At 38.5% G+C, this 18,350-nt stretch overlaps 1 protein-coding gene across 4 annotated transcripts in view; it reads right to left on the bottom strand.

Moving 5' to 3' along the window:
- LOC132121674 (protein sidekick-2-like) overlaps positions 1-18,350 on the bottom strand; it is a 310,996-nt gene that overhangs the window by 16,043 nt on the left and 276,603 nt on the right. For 2 of the 4 annotated variants that reach the window (XM_059531334.1, XM_059531332.1), the window contains exons 24-43: positions 17,840-17,990; positions 17,508-17,745; positions 16,462-16,577; positions 15,833-16,022; positions 15,649-15,747; positions 13,374-13,568; positions 12,161-12,362; positions 11,859-11,962; positions 10,429-10,499; positions 9,747-9,882; positions 9,084-9,140; positions 8,480-8,581; positions 8,275-8,390; positions 7,718-7,904; positions 5,954-6,091; positions 4,699-4,860; positions 4,492-4,617; positions 3,099-3,263; positions 2,869-3,009; positions 2,099-2,237 (exon numbers count right to left, since the gene is read on the bottom strand). In XM_059531334.1, coding sequence (XP_059387317.1) covers positions 2,099-2,237; positions 2,869-3,009; positions 3,099-3,263; positions 4,492-4,617; positions 4,699-4,860; positions 5,954-6,091; positions 7,718-7,904; positions 8,275-8,390; positions 8,480-8,581; positions 9,084-9,140; positions 9,747-9,882; positions 10,429-10,499; positions 11,859-11,962; positions 12,161-12,362; positions 13,374-13,568; positions 15,649-15,747; positions 15,833-16,022; positions 16,462-16,577; positions 17,508-17,745; positions 17,840-17,990 — 2,835 coding nt within the window. Of the gene's footprint in view, positions 1-2,098; positions 2,238-2,868; positions 3,010-3,098; positions 3,264-4,491; positions 4,618-4,698; positions 4,909-5,953; positions 6,092-7,717; positions 7,905-8,274; positions 8,391-8,479; positions 8,582-9,083; positions 9,141-9,746; positions 9,883-10,428; positions 10,500-11,858; positions 11,963-12,160; positions 12,363-13,373; positions 13,569-15,648; positions 15,748-15,832; positions 16,023-16,461; positions 16,578-17,507; positions 17,746-17,839; positions 17,991-18,350 lie in introns of all 4 variants that reach the window. The other 2 variants (XM_059531333.1, XM_059531331.1) reach the window with 1 other exon arrangement.

Here is an 18,350-nt window from a genome sequence, read left to right on the forward strand (position 1 = left end):
TTCTTCCGGATGAATATGAAAGGTTTTATCATTACAGTGGTGCCGAAGCCGGGGAGAAGGAGGGACGCGCTGCTGAAGATCCCTCGCCGCTGTGGTGAATCCGCGGTGCCATCGAGCTGGCGAGGAGTGTGCCGCCATGGACGCTCGAGGCGGTGGGCTGGAGCGAGTTGCCGGGGACGGGCGAGCTCGCTACCGGCCGCCCACGATGTGGAGAGAAGGCTGCCGTCCGTGAGGGAGCGGAGGAGTCGGCGCCGTTCGCCAGGTGGCCGGAGCCTGCTGCCATCCGCCGGAACGGGGAGGAGCAGGGAACGGGGGACTCCTGCCGGCTGCCCAAAACCGGAGGAGCCGTCGCCGTCCACCGGGCGGTGGAGGAGTGTCGTGCCGTCCGCCGAGGGCCGTCCAGTGCCACCGCCAGGCACCGCGGAGGAGATCGCCCAGCTGGTGGAGGGCCGAGCAGCGGTGCGTCTGGGAACCGGAATTTTTTTTTTTTTTTCCTCTCTCCCCTCTCTCGTCTCTGTCGCTCCTCCTTCCATCTCCTTTTCTCTCGCCTCGTCTGTCCTACCCCCAGGTTCCTGCAGGTCCCCGTGAGCGGCCCCCCCGGAGGGAGGGGGGGGGGGGTTGTGGGGGAGTAGAGCGCAGTCTCGGGAGTACCCCCCGGCCTGCGAGGGGCGATGGGGGTATGTGACGAGTGGGGCGGGGCCGAGGGACATGGGAGCGAGGCCGGTGGAGTGATTGGAGATGAACTACACCTGTTCGACCCACCGGTCTCGAGGCCCATGGAGGAGATGGAAGGTTATAAAACTGGAGCAACGACAGTGAAGGACGAGAGAGGACCAGGCCTGGGCTTTTAGTTGTGTTTTGGGTTTTATTTGCGCGCACCAGTCGTCCGTGAGGGGCTGGTGCGCTGTTTTTGTGTTTATTTTGTTATTAAAATGTTTTTGATTGTCCGCCGGTTCCCGAATATGAAGGTTTATATCATTACAATGCTCCTGTCACTTCTCTAAGATTTTCATGAAGTTCTTCTTTTACTTTCCTGATCCTCTCAGTCGGTGAGTCCACAATCTAACTCAGGCTCTGTAGACCTGGGAGAGAACAAAGCCTGTGGAACTACATCTGCACATTCCTCCCACACCTCTCCCTCAATCTGTGGCCAGAGGAAAGATCCTGGCATCCCCTCAAAGACCAGAGGACCTTTGATCCTCCTCAAGGTGACCCAGGATGAAAAGGAGCAGAGGCTGAGAGCTAAGGAGTGATAATAAGGCAGATTTCTCAAATGGGAATGGATCTACACACCTGGTGCGCCTGGATCTATTACTACAGGTGTGACCACTTATTCATGACATTGCTTGAATATTCTTAAAATATAACATATTGCAATATTTCAATTCTACGTGCAACTTAAAAATAACTGCTAATTTATAAAATGAAATAAAATAATTCTTAGTTTCAAATGCAGTACCTACACCACCCAATACCTATTTTCATTAGACATAGTTTTAGTAATAGATGTTTTGTGCATCTATTTTAAAAGAGTCCCATTTTAGAAAGAACAGTGGCAGTATAGGTGAGGTCATGAACCAGAATCTGTTATTGCACTTAGCCTGTGACTTGACAGAGAGAAATGCTCTGATTAGTGGAAAACAGAAACTTTTTATATTGAGTTTTATGATGGAAAGCAGGATTTTATGAAGGTAGGGCCATTTGGTAATCCCATCAGTCTTTCCATGATGAATGAGAAGCTCCTATATTTTGGGCGATTTTGGTCTTATAGTTGCCACATGGTTAGAGCTTTATGGGAGTTTAATAGTTCTATGTGCAAAATACAAAATAAGCACATATGATAATTAATTTACTACTTCAAATAAAATTACCCAAGCTACTGGGCAAAGTGACAGGTGGACATTAGCATGTTAAATTGCAGCTATTGCTGACTTAGACTGAGTAATTGTTGTTATGACCTTTCCATTTTTAATATAAAAACTCAGTAGCTGACATATTTCAGCTTGAAAACCTTCATGCTCATATTAAAAACCCTCAAAACCTGCATGCTCTTATTAAAAAGCTTGAAAAACTATCAATGAGAGAAACATCCACTGACCTGGTGTAGACACCATTTTTGCGGCAGAAGGAATTTTTGACGGACAGCCGTCGATTGTTCAGTTCCAAGGCAGGGAAGCGGCTCTCGTCCAGGCTGACCATCTCTCCATGTGTCAGTGCATTGCAGTTGGAATTGTTGCCTGTATGGATGAGATACGGAGATATTAAGAGATCATTTAGACATAGTTTGGAACAAAACTGAGATGTTAGAAATGTTGATCTGATGAAGGTGATGCTTTAGGTCTTACTAAATTAATTGAAACAGAAATTAATTTTGATATGGGGTCGATCATAATAAAATGACCCAATACCTCCAAAACCATATAATCTTACAATTATTGCTATTTTTGGAGCTCAACACCCTCATTAAAACAAAACGGTTCTGGGCTGGCAGGTGGAGTTGTGTGAATGGTGCATGTGTGTGTGTGTGTGTGTGTGTATGTGTGTGTTGTGCATTGGTGTGATGGAGTGTGTTTTTGTGTGGAAGCAAAAACTGGGCCTCTCATGCTCCCTCAGTTTGTTTAATATGTTTAGTGACCCACATGACTGTCCCACCCCTCAGTACTGGTTTGCCAGCTCTTACTACAGAAATGCTGACCACACGTTTACACACATTCCACACTGATGATGTCACACAAACAACACTGCTGTTTCATTCAACACACCTCTCCCTGAATGTCCCTTTGACATAAACAAATATACACACACAAACAGACAGATAGAATGGTAGAACAAGAAAGTGGATGGATGGATGGGTAGATAGGCACATACTTGAGTCAGATTTCTTAGCATATTTCTTGCTCTGGCCTCTGATGATGAGGATAAAAACTAGAAGCAGGATGAAAATGAGGCCGACCAGAGCAACCACCACCAGAAACCACCATTCCTCATAGAACGGAGACACTTTTTGTGCTGGAATTAAAAACAAATGTATATATTATTAGAAGAACTGACTTCGGTATGATTTCAGACTGATTTTCACTCTGAAGGTTTGAACTAACCTGATATGGATGGTGACGGTTGGCTTGGAGAGCCGTACCCATAATCATTCACCCCGATAACCCGGAAGTCATAGCTGACTCCCTGTTTCAAGATATCCATGTTGAAGGTATATGATGTCACTTCCTTGGGAATGTCCTTGATTAAGATGTCCCACAAGCCTTCATCTGGAACATTTATTTAAGATAGAAAAAAAGGCTAGTGATTTATTGTAGCAAAGTTTATACAAGTCATAAGTTCTATGAGTCTGATCACCTAAGAGAAACAGCACAAACAAATATGAAAACCATGTCATTATTTACTTACCTTCAAGTCATTCTAAATCCTTATACAAGTTTGAAACAACATGGGCTTGAAAAATGTTAATAATTACCTCATTTTTATTTAGGGATTTACAGTGCCTTTAAGAATGCACAGTTTTTGATGGTGTGTTTAACACTGTAGCAGCTGTCAGAGCTAATAATCTAGAGGTGAGACCTCAACAAAACAAATTTCATCACAATATAGATGATCAAATGTCATTTCAGCTTTGTCTAATGTATTTAATGTGCTACAGAGAACCCCAAGTGCCTCTAGGAGCAGTGAAGAGAGAGAAAAAGTAGAGCAGGTGTCATGTGGCACGCCTGGTAGAAAAATTACAGGGTTAGATCTTCAGGGCAGAGTGTGAAAATAATATTCCACCTCTACGGCACATGAACGGCATGCAAAGATGGCCTGGCACACATCACACTAATATATGGTTCTTTAAATCAATCCCATCTACTCCCTCTCACTCTTTTCTCAATCGAGTGCAGCTTCTCCTCAGTCACTGAGGAAATCTGATCTGCTTTGATTCAATTGGACCGCTCACATCGATAAATCTCCTTCATTGGACACAAGCTGCAGTCAGCATCCCTTTTTCCAGACTGAGGCATATGGAATCACTCTTCATTGTTTGGGAGAATTTGTTTGGAATTTGGTCGATGAATGTGCTGACAAATGGATCTCATGCTAAGCATGGGCCTTAAAGTCAGAGACAATTAATATTTGATTTAGGTTTACTCATTTCCTTGAATACAAGTCTTGATTTGGCTCTTCTAAAACAGAAAATATTGAGTTATTTTTCACTAAAATATACTGAATTTAGTTTAGCATATTTCAGTTCCACATCTATTTGGGTTTTATATTTGGACCAGCATTCACTTGAAACTGAGCTCCTCTGAGCGCTGAAAACACTGGATCATCAGCTGCTCGTGTGTAAATGCACAAAACATGTGACTATTTCTATTCTATATTTGTCATTTTGACACTTCTTAGACACACAAAAAGAAATGACAGGAAAGCTGAAGACAAGAGGAAAGTAAATGGTGCACACACAATGTGCAAAATGCAAATTTGTATCTTAAATAACCTCACCTGAGGGCCTGGCCTCTATAACATAGCGGGTGATAGGTGCTCGCCCGGGATCCCCATTGCTCCAGTGGATGGTAAGGGCGGAGCCATATCGGGAGATGAAGGGCTCACCGGGAGGTCCCGGGGCTCCTGATTACAAAAAAGCAATGGGGTTGCTGAATTTGCTTGGCTGAAATTGTACGGAGGGACAGCGAAAGCATGCAGACAGACCTTCTCCGGGTCCTGTGGTGATGTTGGCCTCCACCTCTGGACCGTAGGTGAAGGTTTTTGCACGAATGCGGAAGTTGTATGTGACGCCATCCGCCAGGTCTTTGATTTTCAGCCACAGAGGGGCGTTCCCCTTTACGTCCACCGTCACGATCTTACTGACGCCTGGGGGGGAGGGGGAGTGAAGACAGTCGACACAGGCCACTGAGGACTCTAGACAGACACACTACTTTTAGTTCAGGCAACAGGACCTCAACACACACTCTCACACGTGGGTTTAGATCTCATCTCAACACCTTTGTTGGCCCCTGAATAATGACTGCAAGGTCCAAAATGAACACCCATCAAGCTAAATGTGAGCAAAATGGCTTTTGCTAGATAAAAATTTGGCTAGTAATTTAGTTAGGTTTTAATTTGATAATTTAGGTAATTTTAGAATTTTTGTAGCATTTAAGTTGACTTGAAATTATGATAAATTGCAGATTGTAAACTTTTAAAGACTCCTAAAGTTTTCTCCAGAAATATGTCGAGACCAAGCCACTAAACGGCACCAAAATGAGTTGTGACAGGTGCTGTTTCAATAGAGAACAGTTTAACTACAGTATGTTAACTATGTTAATGTTAATTAAAACTATTAATAATATATAAATATTAGATGAAAAAGTTCAACTTAAAAATGTAATAACTTTTATTAAACAAAAACTAATATAAAATACAACAGCACATAACAAAATTACTAAATCAAACTAAATTAAAATAAATAAATTTTCTCATTTCTCTATTCTCATTCAGAAAAATAGCTAAATCATTTTAAACAACAGTTAAATTATTCAAAAATAATATTTTTAGAATAAAATTAATGCAAAATATGGATTAATAGGCAGCTTAAATATTTATGGACAGTATCTTTTCAATTAATCCACCATTGGCAAGTGTGGCTAATGTTAATTGTGGACCCTGACTGATTATAATATTCACAATTTGATATTCGCACGATTCTGGAAGGAAAGTGTCTTCCCGGGTCCAACACCCCTGCACTCACACAGAGTACACACACACACACACACACACACACACACACACACACACACACACACACACACACACACACACACAAACACACACAAACAAACAGAGTACACATACACTCTATGCTGTGACTACTAACTGGATATATCAGTTAAACTCTTTGCAATTTGAAGCTAAAAGTGTTGTGTTATACATGGAACCTATAGTCAAAAAAAGGAAAGGCACTGACCATCAACAGGCATGCAGGGCTCATAGATAAGTCTGTAACCCTCAAGGATGCCGTTAGGGAAGACAGGCTCGCCCCACGACACGTTGACAGAGGTGGTGGTTAGCTCACTGAAATGGATGAAACTAGGAGCACTGGGAGCTGAAAGAGAAAGCATCTGCTAATCAGGAGAGACCACAACCAACAGTCTCAACGGTTTAAACGTGTCTGCCTGAATCCCTTTCCAGGAATTGAGATTTTGAACCATTTTTGAAAAAAAAAAAACTAAAGATAAAAAAAAAAAAAAAAAAAAAAAACAGCAACTACAAAATGACAAGTCATTCTGTGCATGTTTCTATCTCTGGGGGAAAAAGACAAAGAGCAGACATGATCTTTTTAGACAAAGGAGAGGAAGACAGACACAGCTTGTGAGAAGATTGTCAGACTCTTGCGGATTTATTGTGCTGCATTCGCTATGTATTTCGGCTCCACAGCTTGAGACGAAACCATTTAATGTCAGTCAAAGTGTTTTCTGGAAGAGCATTTTAAGATATCGACAAAAGCTATTATATGTAGTTGAAACCACAAGCAAAAACAATACTCTTTAGTATGTGAACAGTACTTCAACCACGCATATTAAGTGGTCTTAACTCTAAACTAAACCAAACAATACATTTATTTATTTATTTTTGCATATTTTAATGTTTTTAATTTAACCATCTTACAAATCTCCAAATCCAGTCAGTAAGTTAAGTGTTATTTCATTGAATGGTCTGATGTATCAAAAACTAATCTGCTAGATTGTTTCAAGCCTATGACTTTTGAGTCTTTTTCACTGACTCTTTAAAAGAACCAGCTTACAAGAATCACTCGCTTCTGAATCAGTCTATACTAGTGGTGGATTCTGTCAAATGTGTCCCATCATCTTTTCTTCATAAGAAAAACAAAGAATAAACCTAGTATATGTTTCCACCATTCAATTTTAATGCTTCAGAATATCTTTTATTCAAACTACTTTGTTCCTCGTCTTTCCCCTTCTTGAATTTTATAAGCAAAGAAAGTGAAAAACCAAAACCCCACACATAGCGAAATAGCCTGGAAACCTATTTCATCCATCAACTCTTTCTGACACTGAAGCTCAACACGGCCAACTTTATAATATCAGTAGACAAAAACGGTCACTTCTTTGGCAATCGAATGAAAAGCATATTTCACTCAGACTCCAGGGAAACATCTCCTCCTGAAAGAGAGAACAGTCTGAAGACTGTGTGCCACAGACGCTCTGAGTTGTAAGCCAACTCAGGCATGCCGAATGTAAACCACAAGGCTGAATAAGGCAGAAATTTCTACGCTTCATCAGACCAAACTCTAGACACACAAACAAACACAGATAGCAGATTTACTGATTAGAAGCAAAGGATAACTTATGGAGTTTTCAATATTTTCTTGGCCTGTTGTCAGCAGCGGTTCACATTCCAGAAGTTCTTGGACACATAAATAATGAAATCATTTGAAATAGTTTCCATCATTACAAACTTCTGATTGACTGCCCATGTGCTTACAATAAAATAAGTTGCAGTCTTATGCCTGTGTTAGTTTAGAAAGCTATTCAAATTTAAATGACTCCATTCAGCTTTATCTCTCTAGCGCAGTTAGAGTGATCTTTGATACTTGGCACATCATATGCTTAGCAAATGACCTAGAACAAGCGTTTTTGTTAATTATTGTGATATGCATGAAGGTCCTGGACAAGATCGGTAAGGACAGAACTGTGTAAAGTTTCCTCACCAGCTTGTTGGGTTCTTCCTCTTGTCGGTAGGCTGCGTGGCCCATCGCCGGCCGCGTTGAAAGCAGCAACACTGATCATGTAGGTGGTGTAGCCCGTTAGATTCTTGAGCTTCACCCCTCCCTCCGGCAGGAAGAGAGTCCGCAGTTTCTCAGTCTCGTTTTTCCGCTGATATTCCCAAAAGAAAATCTGCAAGAAGAAAACAAAAAGTCACACTCATATTATTGTTCTGAATGTCTGTTTTAGGCATTTCTTTAGCTTCATGCACTTTTGTGTCCCAAGGTTTGATTAAAATAATAATAATAATATTTTTTACTTTCTTATTTAAAAGGTCACATTATAAAATTATAAAGGTCTTGGAAACATTTCCCAAGACTCATCATTTATTTTCGCAACCTTTTAAAAATGACCTTTACATACAGATTTAATCAAGTTACAGAGCAAATTACTGATTTCTCCACATAAATTGCACATGGAAGGCCAACAGATTACCATCATACAGAAAATGTACATGGGAGTCACACTAAAAGCATTTTGCACATAGTCATCAGAGTCTGACCTTATAACCCTGAATATCTCCATTCTGAGTCTCCAGCGGAGGCGGGTCCCATGTCACATCAAACTGTGTAGCAGTAGCTGATTGGATGACCACATTTTGAGGCGGGGCAGTGGGAACTGTGAGGGTACATCAATGTGAGGTGAAGTTTTGCTCCTTTTTGTTTGTAAGCTAAGAAAAACTCCACAAAGGTAATAAAGGTTTTTACCTGCTTCACCAACAAAGACTTCCTGTGGTGAGCTAGTTGGTCCCTCACCAACAGCATTATAGACACTCATTCTGATTTCATAGCGCTTGTGTTTCGTAAGTTCTACAGAAAAGTAAAAATCACAAATGGCAGTTTTTTTATTTAATACATGGTTGGCAAATGTTTAAAGTTTTATCTACTTAAAAAAATGACAAATTAAGATATAAATAAACTAAAAGCAGACAAACAACATGATTCACTTTATATTAAATGTGCCACTATCTCAACCATCTTTGTTTCATTAACTTTGACTCAGGCTTTCCCTGAAAACTGTGTCAGCTCACATCCTGAAAGATGGGTCAGTCTGCTTATCTGAACTTAGTTCACACACTGCTCTTCCAGCAGAGATCAACGGCAGAGAGAAACCAGATGCAGCTCTTAAATTCTAGACATAATGTGAGAACAGGACTGCTGACAGCAGCTAGCCCAAACATCTAGACTGCATATTCTCAACTCTTCAGTAAGACTTGACATGTACTGGATTAGACACAATCATATATCAGCTTTATGGACTGGGAAAGAGAAATATGAAAAAAATAGCAAGAAGAAACAGGAAGTGACTTACTGTCCAGCTCATACTGAGTGAGGGAGGGATCGCTGAGGTTCCGTACGCTGTATGGAGCTGCAGAAGAGGAAGTGAGGGAAGAGGAGAACATTAGCAAAGAAGATATGATCAGAACAATAATGAGAGTTGTAGCTGTAATGTTTAAAAATAGTTAATACTGAGTATAAAATGATGCTTTTGAACAAATAGGCCATTTTTGTATGAACATTTCATTCTTCATTTTGATTAACATCAATAGTAATTAACAGATTAATTGAACATTTATTTCATTTTCCTTACTTTAGAATACATTTTTCAAATGGATTTATTGTTTTGGGCTGTGAATCAATTAAAACATTAGTTAATATAAAAATAATGAGAGCTATAAATGAGCTTAACTATTTTAAAACAGTTCATACAGAACATACAATGAAGCTTGATTTAATGAATAATAATTATTATAATATATATATATATATATATATATATATATATATATATATATATATATATATATATATATATATATATATATATGTTTTTTTAAACATATGTGTGATTTGGGCTATGAATCAATTAAAACATTAGCTATTATAAAAGACAAATAATAATGAATATTAAAGATAAATGTTTTTGTTAGGTTCAAAAAAAAAAAAATAGTGATACTGTATGTTTTCTCCTTACATGTGAGTTCTGCCCAGCTGGTTGAAGGGCTGCTGATGGCATTAGCGCTGAAACTTCGGAGCTGATCGTAAAGCAACTCCCGATATCGAATTCGGAAACCCAAAGGGATCCCGTTAATCTTCTGCTCAGGAGGGGGCTAAGGAGGACAGGACAAGACATGCTCAGCGAATGTCACCACACATAATCAACACTGTCTTTAAAGGTGAAGTGTGAAATATCTGTGCCACTGATTTGAATTGCTCCTTTTGCTATTGGTCAGAAAAAACACATTCCCGCCCCCTTTAAGCTTTTGCCATTTGATTTGTGTCTACCATTGAGTCATGTTGAGTAGCTCCATGTAAGGTTGTGTAAAACATGTACATTGCTTATAGCTGGAGGGAAGACATCTTTATACACTTGATAAAAACAGTAAGAATTCTAAGCTCAAGTTTAATAAGTACATCAGGAAAATCCTTGCAGTAAAGCGTGAATGAACTGGTTCTGGGGTAAGAATTTTTCCACCTGAATGGATAAAGGACCAGAGGCCTGCGGCTTCCACATCCAGCCCTCTTTGAAAGGGTAATTCAGGAGTGACTTTGAGAATATGTGTTTAGGATACATACTGTGCCCTCTTGCTCTGTCATTACAAACCACTGATGGAAAAGCATGTAAGTGCTATAAGTGAAAAGTCCTGCTCACTTACCTGCCAGCATATCAGCACGGAGGTTGTGGTGTGTGGCGTGACAGTTAGGATTGTGGGAGATTCGTCAGGAGCTAGAGAAAGCAAGAGATACAATTAAATGGAGATAATTGATAATTGTGTACCTGGCATCTCATTGAATGTTTTGCTGCATTACAATGACTTACGCTACATAAACACTGCATTGCTAAACATGCAGCCTGATTTGTTGTGTTGGGTTTTAAACAGGCATTATGCATGGTCCGTCTCACTTCACTAAAGTTAACTCACAACAACCAGAGACACTGTATTATCTCACCTATTCTACTGCCTCCAGCAATGACATCATCGCTGGAACACAATAGTATCACCTGGGTTCACAATAAGAGCTTGGCTGCTATCATGACAGTGAAGTCAAGCTCTCATAATACAGGCTGAATAGCATCTGTGTGCTATATAATGGTCAATTCATGAAATGCACGTCACATACAGAATGATTTGGCTGTATATATTCAGAGAAAAGAAGAAGCGGGACCATGAAGAGAAGAATATGGTTTTTGATGGCTCTGCTCCAAAACCAAGTGAGCTGCAACACTGTCTATATATGACTAAGAATTTTTGAAAAACGTCTCTTATGCTCACCAAGGCTGCAATAATTTGATCAAAAAGACATTTATTATTACTATTAATATTACAATTCAGCATTTGTATTCATACATTTCATAAATTTTTTCATATATTTTAAAATGCAAAGCTGAATTTTTAGCATTATCACTCTTCATCTAGTCTTCAATGTCACATGACCCTTCAGAAATCATTTTAACATGCTGACTTTGTGCTAAAAACATTTATTATTATAATTTGTAAAAATTAATATGTTTTCTACTTTTTATGCAGTTTAATGCATACAAAATAAAATTATTAATTTCTATCAAAACAACTTTAATACATAGCACACACAAATATTGGGTGAAATAGTTCACTAAAATTATACTGAACTATTTATATCTATCTTTCGGAAACCACTAATTTATTACAGCTCTTTTCCAGTGTGCCAGAAGAACCAAATGAAGCTGCTAAGCTTTTTTTGTAAGAAGTAATTCATCTGTTCAGTTTTAAAATAATTTAACTGAGCGTCTCCAAAAAAAAATAATTTGCCACTCTGTTTACAGAACATATGAGATGTTGACGTCAATCTCGGCCATAACAACCCTGTTGAAAAAGGCAGTCTAAAACAGCCTACGGTAAGCTGGTTTTCACAGCTTAGAGGGGTTTTGAGCACTTTTTAGCTGATTAGGCTGAAAGACTATTAGTCTGACCTTCTAAAGACTAGTTTGGGCAGTCTTGGACACAAGGTAAGAACGTTTGAAATACTGGATGTACAGTCCACAATTAACCACTGATAAAGAGTACAAGAGGAGTGGAAAGAAGAGGAAAGGGTTAAATGTTCTAACCGTCCTGTAGTGTTGTAATAGCTTCACTCTCTTCGCTGTAGTCACTGTCTCCAATATCATTGGTGGCCTTCACTCTGAACTGATAGGAGGTGAAGGGCTTCAGTCTGAAAAAAAATAATAATAATCACACACAAGACGAAACACAGACTGCTGCTCCTTATATGCTTTGCGTAAAGCCAGTATAAAGTTACAAGTATCGTCACTTGTTGATGGAAAATCTGTGCTGTGAAGTACTATGAATTTATGCATCAAGGACTTTCAAGTCAAATCACACAAAACTTCCCAGCAGATGTCTTTTGTACCTGTCAACAATATAGGAGCTGGACTCGTGGCTAACAGAAGCAGAATGAACCGTCCAGATCTTCTCAGGCAGCTCTCTGAGCTGAACCGTGTAATACCGGACCGGAGATAAACCGTCACTGCCAGGTTCCCATGACAACAGCACGCTGCGTGCCTGGACGTTTTCCTGAGGGACTGTGGGACGGCTGGTGGGCTGGGGACGAGCTGGAGGTCAAAGGTCAAGCATGAGCACACTTAAAAACGTAAATGTTTTTGGCTCAAACCATTATGACTTTTCTTATTTAATACAGCCTATTGACTTTTATTAAAATTTATATATATATTTAAATATATTTAAATATAATATATTAAATATATTATTATAACTTTAACTGAGATCTTTGTTTTGTGCTCTGAAAGCGGAATTAAATGACATACATTTGAATTATATAAAATGAAACATGAAAATGAAAAAAATAAAATAATAATAATCTAAAGGTATATATATATATTTTTTTTCAATAAAATAATCTTTAGGAAGTGATTGTCCCCTTACCATGAGTGAATTTGAATTTAAAATGTGAATTTAAAAATCTTCAATGTAGTTTAATTTTTTAGTTCAGCTACTTTTGGTTAGCAGTTTTACTTAAGCTAGCTTTAAATTATCATTCCATCACTGGTTTTATATGTGCAGCCATACAATATTATCAATGCTTCACTGCAAACTTATAATCCTGGAGAACACTGTTAATATTTTAAAAAAATACATTCGACTACGGAGAATTTATGAAACTCATATTATAAGAACAATTTATGACTGAAAACCTCTGATATCTACACTGGATCAGTGCACTGGATAAATAATCCAAAGTCTGATTCGAATACTCTGTAAGAGGAATGTGCCTTTGCTTGAGTGGAACTCAGTGCAGCAAAACTTTCTCCAGATGTTTCAAACCACACCAAAGCGGGTCTGGCTAGAAGGGACTGATTTGTTTTGGACTTGACCTCTGAGGACCGTAGACGTCTCAGTTCAGAGACATGAACAAACAAACATGCACTTTAGATCTAACTACATGAACCTGTGACAATAAGATCATATGGATAGGGAAGGCACATGGTCCAATTGCTGTTTATTTTTTAACTGATTCTAATTTATTTCTTGCTTAATGTCACAGACGGTGATGTGATGCTCAGTTTGAGCTTGTCTTGTTGAAGTGTGACAGTAACATGCATTACCTCTCTTTTCGGTGGTGACCACCAAAGCCTCCGCTGCCTCTCCCCAACCCTTGCGTGTCTGCGCTCTGATACGGAACACATACACAGATTCCGGCCTCAGTCCGGTGACGGTGTACTGGCGTGCGCTGGAGTTCAAGACGTCAAACGTGGCTGTGTTGCTATTGGTGGAGTTCAGGCGGTATGTGATCTGATAGGCTGGAGAGGGAACCGGTGACATCACAGAGATCAGGACAGGACAAACTGTGCCTTTCCTTGCTTGCAGTTGAGGAAATGTAACGTATTTGGCTTGGTTTCTTGATTAGAGGAAATGCAAGCTAATGAACAAAGGCAAAACTAATTGGATTTTGTTTACAATAGGGCCACTTAGGAGTGGAAGCAATTACACTAGTTTATTTAGTTTCAGGTTTTTTTTTTTTTTTTAATGCTTTTATTCAGCAATAAAGCATTGCACTGTTTAAAAGTGACAGTAAAAAATATTTCTATTTAAAATAAATTCAGTTCTTTTCTCTTTCAGTCGGTCAAATAATCCCGAACAGCACAACTGTTTGCAAATTTGATAATAATATAAGAAATGTTTCTTTTCCATTGCATTTTTGGGTAACACTTTAGAATACTGTTTCTTACTTACTACATAACTAATAAGGAATTATTGAAGAACTAACAGGTAATTTTTCATTAACACTTAACTCACTACTGTTAACAACTAAGGAAGATATGTTAACTTATCAGTATGTAATTCAATTTTATGATTGTGTTAAGTAACAGTTAGCTAATCAATAACTAATGAATTCTGTCATACCTCCTGAAGAACTACTATTAGTTATCTACTAGTTAGGGTTCTAGAAAAATAACTATGAAGTAACTACTAATGAACAGTTGTACAAAATGACATTGAATTGTGAATTTAGACGACTCCAGTGCCTTGCGATAATTACCTTAGTTTTTATATTTTATATTTAGTACTGTTATGTGTGCCTCGAATCTGATTTCGAACCTGAAACAGTAGGCCTATACTAAAGTGAAAATATTGGGAACCCATTAGTAATTAATAAAGAATTATTAGATAATTCCTCAATAATTACTTAGAACCTGAAAAAGTATTCTAAAGTGAAAACATAGGGAACCCATTAGTAATTAATAAAGAATTATCAAATAATTCTGCAGGACTTATTTTGAACTTGAAACAGCAGGCCTATTCTAAAGTGAAATTATAGTCAACCCTTTAGTAATTAATAAAGAATTATCAGATAATTCATATTTTATTCCATTTTAAAATTTATACTGCCCACATTTAAGCTAATTTAACAAATTTTATAATCAAAACTTAAACATTTAGAAGCAAACTAAATGCATATTTCATTTCCATTATAGGCTAATAAGTGGACTTTAACAAAGCTGCTACTGTAGTAGTACTTTGTACTTGTCCTTTTACTCAAGTAATTTTGAAAATGAACAGTCCTACTTATAATTTTACTGGAGTAATATTTTATTGTGATATCTGTATTTTTACTCAAGTACTTGATTTGTGGACCACAGTCTGATTATTATAGTGACTATTTGTGTATTTTTCTAGAACCCTAACTAGTAGATAATTAATAGTAGTTCTTCAGTAGGTATGACAGAATTCATTAGTTATTGATTAGCACTGAAGTCGCACTTTTTTCATAGTTTGGCTGGTCCTGCGACTTATAGTCAGGTGCGACTTATTTATCAAAATTAATTTGACATGAACCAAAAGAAATGAACTAAGAGACATGAACCAAGAGAAAACATTACCGTCTTCAGCCGCGAGAGGGCGCTCTATGCTGGTCAGTGCTCCTGTAGCCTACACTGAAGACATAGAGCGCCCTCTCGCGGCTGTAGACGGTAATGTTTTCTCTTGGTTCTAAATAAATGCGACTTATAGTCCAATGCGACTTATATATGTTTTTTTCCTCATCATGACGTATTTTTGGACTGATGCGACTTATACTCAGGTGTACATACAGTAACTGTTACTTAACACAATCATAAAATTGTATTACATACTGATTAGTTAGCATCTTCCTTAGTAGTTAACAGTAGTGAGTTAAGTCTTAATGAATAATGACCTGTTAGTTCTGTGTATATTTGCATATGTAGTATATGTTAACAATCACTATTGAAATTATTCAGGGATGTTTATCCTCATGATAAAAAAAGCCTTTATTCAGAAGACAAGCATTTGAGAATAAAAAACAGAAAAAAGTACTGCATGTAGACTCAAATGCAGAGACAAGCATACAAACTCTTGTACCCAGTATGATGCCGTTGGGCTGGGAAGGTGGCTGCCAGATGAGTCTGACCGAGGTGGTCCGGACTTCAGGAAAAAGAATGACGACAGGCGGCCCAGGCACTGAAAAAGAACATCATGAACTTTTAAAGACACATCTGATTATTTAATAAGGCACTATTTATTTGTTGTGTACTGTCATGCTCACCGTCATCAAGGGTTCGCTCCAGGATTGAAGGAGAGCTGGGTCGGCCGTCTCCGATGCGGGTGAAGGCGAGCACCTGGATCTCGTACAGAACATACTTGCCTAGTCCGGTTAGCTGAACACTGTGACTGGCGTTTCCTTCCACTGTCCAGAACTGAAGAGGAGAGTCTGAATCCTTCTCCTTATACACCACCTGAAAATGAAAAAGAGATGGTATAAACCTTATTTTGCATCACAGAAATAAGCTACTTTCTTTGAATGAGCAAGACTTCCGATTCGTTAGGTAATTAACTAAATGAATAACAAGGTTCAGTAAATGGTAAAACTACTTGTGCTACAAACCAGTCTGATGATTATGATAATAAGTTCAATTGATATGATAACAAAATATCAGTTTGCAATATAAAGCAGCATCACAAACTGTTTTAGTACAATAAAAGAAGGATATATCAAAGTGAAAGTGGATGGGGACCAGAGACAGCCGTGGTCACTATTCATTTTCATTGCATGGAAAAAGCAGCTTTGTGTATTCAAGTATTCAAGTATTCAAATGCATTAATTTAATTAGTCATTTTTGCAGCTTAGGTTTAATGAATGGTGGGGTTTTTTTTCACTTGAATGTGCTCACAGACCTTATAGCCCAAGATGAGTCCATTCCGGTCGTGTTCGGGAACTTCAATCCAGCGGACCAGAATGCTGCTGGAGGTAGTGGCAAATGCAGAAACATTTGTGGGGCCACAAGAGGGGACTGCATTAAAACACAGGAAGACAGAAGGGTCCATACAAATAAATGTGTTGGTTAAAGGCATGTATGGCTAAATTAAAGGCATGTATGGCTAAATTAGCCTTTCTGAATACTTTCCAAGTCCTTAATGGGGTAGAAATATGTGCCTTACTTATTTGTGTGTGTGTGTGTGTGTGTGTGTGTGTGTGTGTGTGTCAGATGTGGGGGGATGGAGGGATTAGGGGTGTGCTGATAGCCGGACTCATATCACAAAGGATTTGAGGCCTGAAAGACACCAGATTTGAACCATTATTGGGGGAGTAACACTGAGAATCACTCTCCGGCACAAATCCCTGGACACAGAGTGCATGATTGCAGGAATATGATTGGCCAAAGAAACAACAGGGGAGTCGTGTACAGCCCCATGTGTTCCCAATTTCCTTAACTCTCATTTATAATCCCAAACCCGTTTCCTTGAATTCTGGTAACCATGGAGAAGAAAAAAACATGAGATCCAGAGGAAGTTGGGTTTACTTGTACAGTATGTGCAGATATGTGCCCATTTAAGCCAGTTTAAACAGGAAGTCCTGTGCTCACATACTACATATGATAAATGATTTATGACATGCATTATTCTTAACATGTGATCAATGCAAATTCTTTCCATTCCATATTAAATGGAAAAGTCCCAGCTCCAAAATCTGACATCTGAAGCTATAAAATAGCCAGTATATCAGTTTTAACAATATTTACTATTAGTATTAGTATTAACACTTTTTAATTAATTCACTGTGACTTGTGCACGTTTTTTATTGCAGTTCATTACTTTATTACTTACATTATGATACCAAACATGCCTATTGTTAAATACAACTAATAATAATTTATGTCCGTATCAAAACAACAAATCTAATAAATAAATACATACATACAAAATTACTGGCTTGTCCTTACCGGACTCTCTGGTTCTTCCCCGTACAGGTTGACTCCAGGGTCCTGCTCCAATGCCGTTGATGGCCTGAACTCTGACCTCATACTCCGTCCACTCCTCCAGGTCCTCGATGGTGAACTCTCTCTCCAGGCGGTCTGAGATGATGTGCAGCAGGGCTTTTGACTGAGCTCCAGTCCTGCTGTACTGCACACGGTAACCCACCGAATCTGAGTTCCCGTTATACTCCCATTCAGGAAGAGGCTGATCAACAGGTGAAAAAAAGAGAGATTGAGTTTGTGCCACAGTCTCAATGCCACACACTGTATGTGTCTATTGCTTTGATTTCAGAACATACCACCCATCTGAGCCAGAGGCTGGTTTCGCTGGCTGTCCGCAGGGTGACATTTGCAGGGGCCATATCAGGAGGAGCCTGCAGGGTCTGGATCTTTCTGGAAGGCTGGCTGGGAGGACTGGTGCCCACTATGTTCACCTGACGCATACGGAACCTGCAAATTCCATTATACACTCATCTCTATGGCCTGCTTCACATCACATAAACAGTGTTGATATTATTAACTAAAGCTACATTTAAAACTATTAGAAATAGTTTTAAGTAACGGAAATAAAGCTGAAAAAAAAAAATATATATATAGCCTTTATATATATTATTCATATAAATATAAGATTCAAATCCTAAGCTTAAAAAACTTCGTCTCTTCACTTCTTTCAAAACTTCTTTCAAAAACATTAAAAAAGTAATGTTTCCAAACTTTTGGTCTGTACTGTATATATATATATATATATATATATATATATATATATATATATATATATATATATATATATATATATACTAAAAATGGAAA

This window comes from Carassius carassius, chromosome 39, assembly GCF_963082965.1.
Source record: "Carassius carassius chromosome 39, fCarCar2.1, whole genome shotgun sequence".
In the NCBI taxonomy this organism is placed as follows: Eukaryota; Metazoa; Chordata; class Actinopteri; order Cypriniformes; family Cyprinidae; genus Carassius; species Carassius carassius.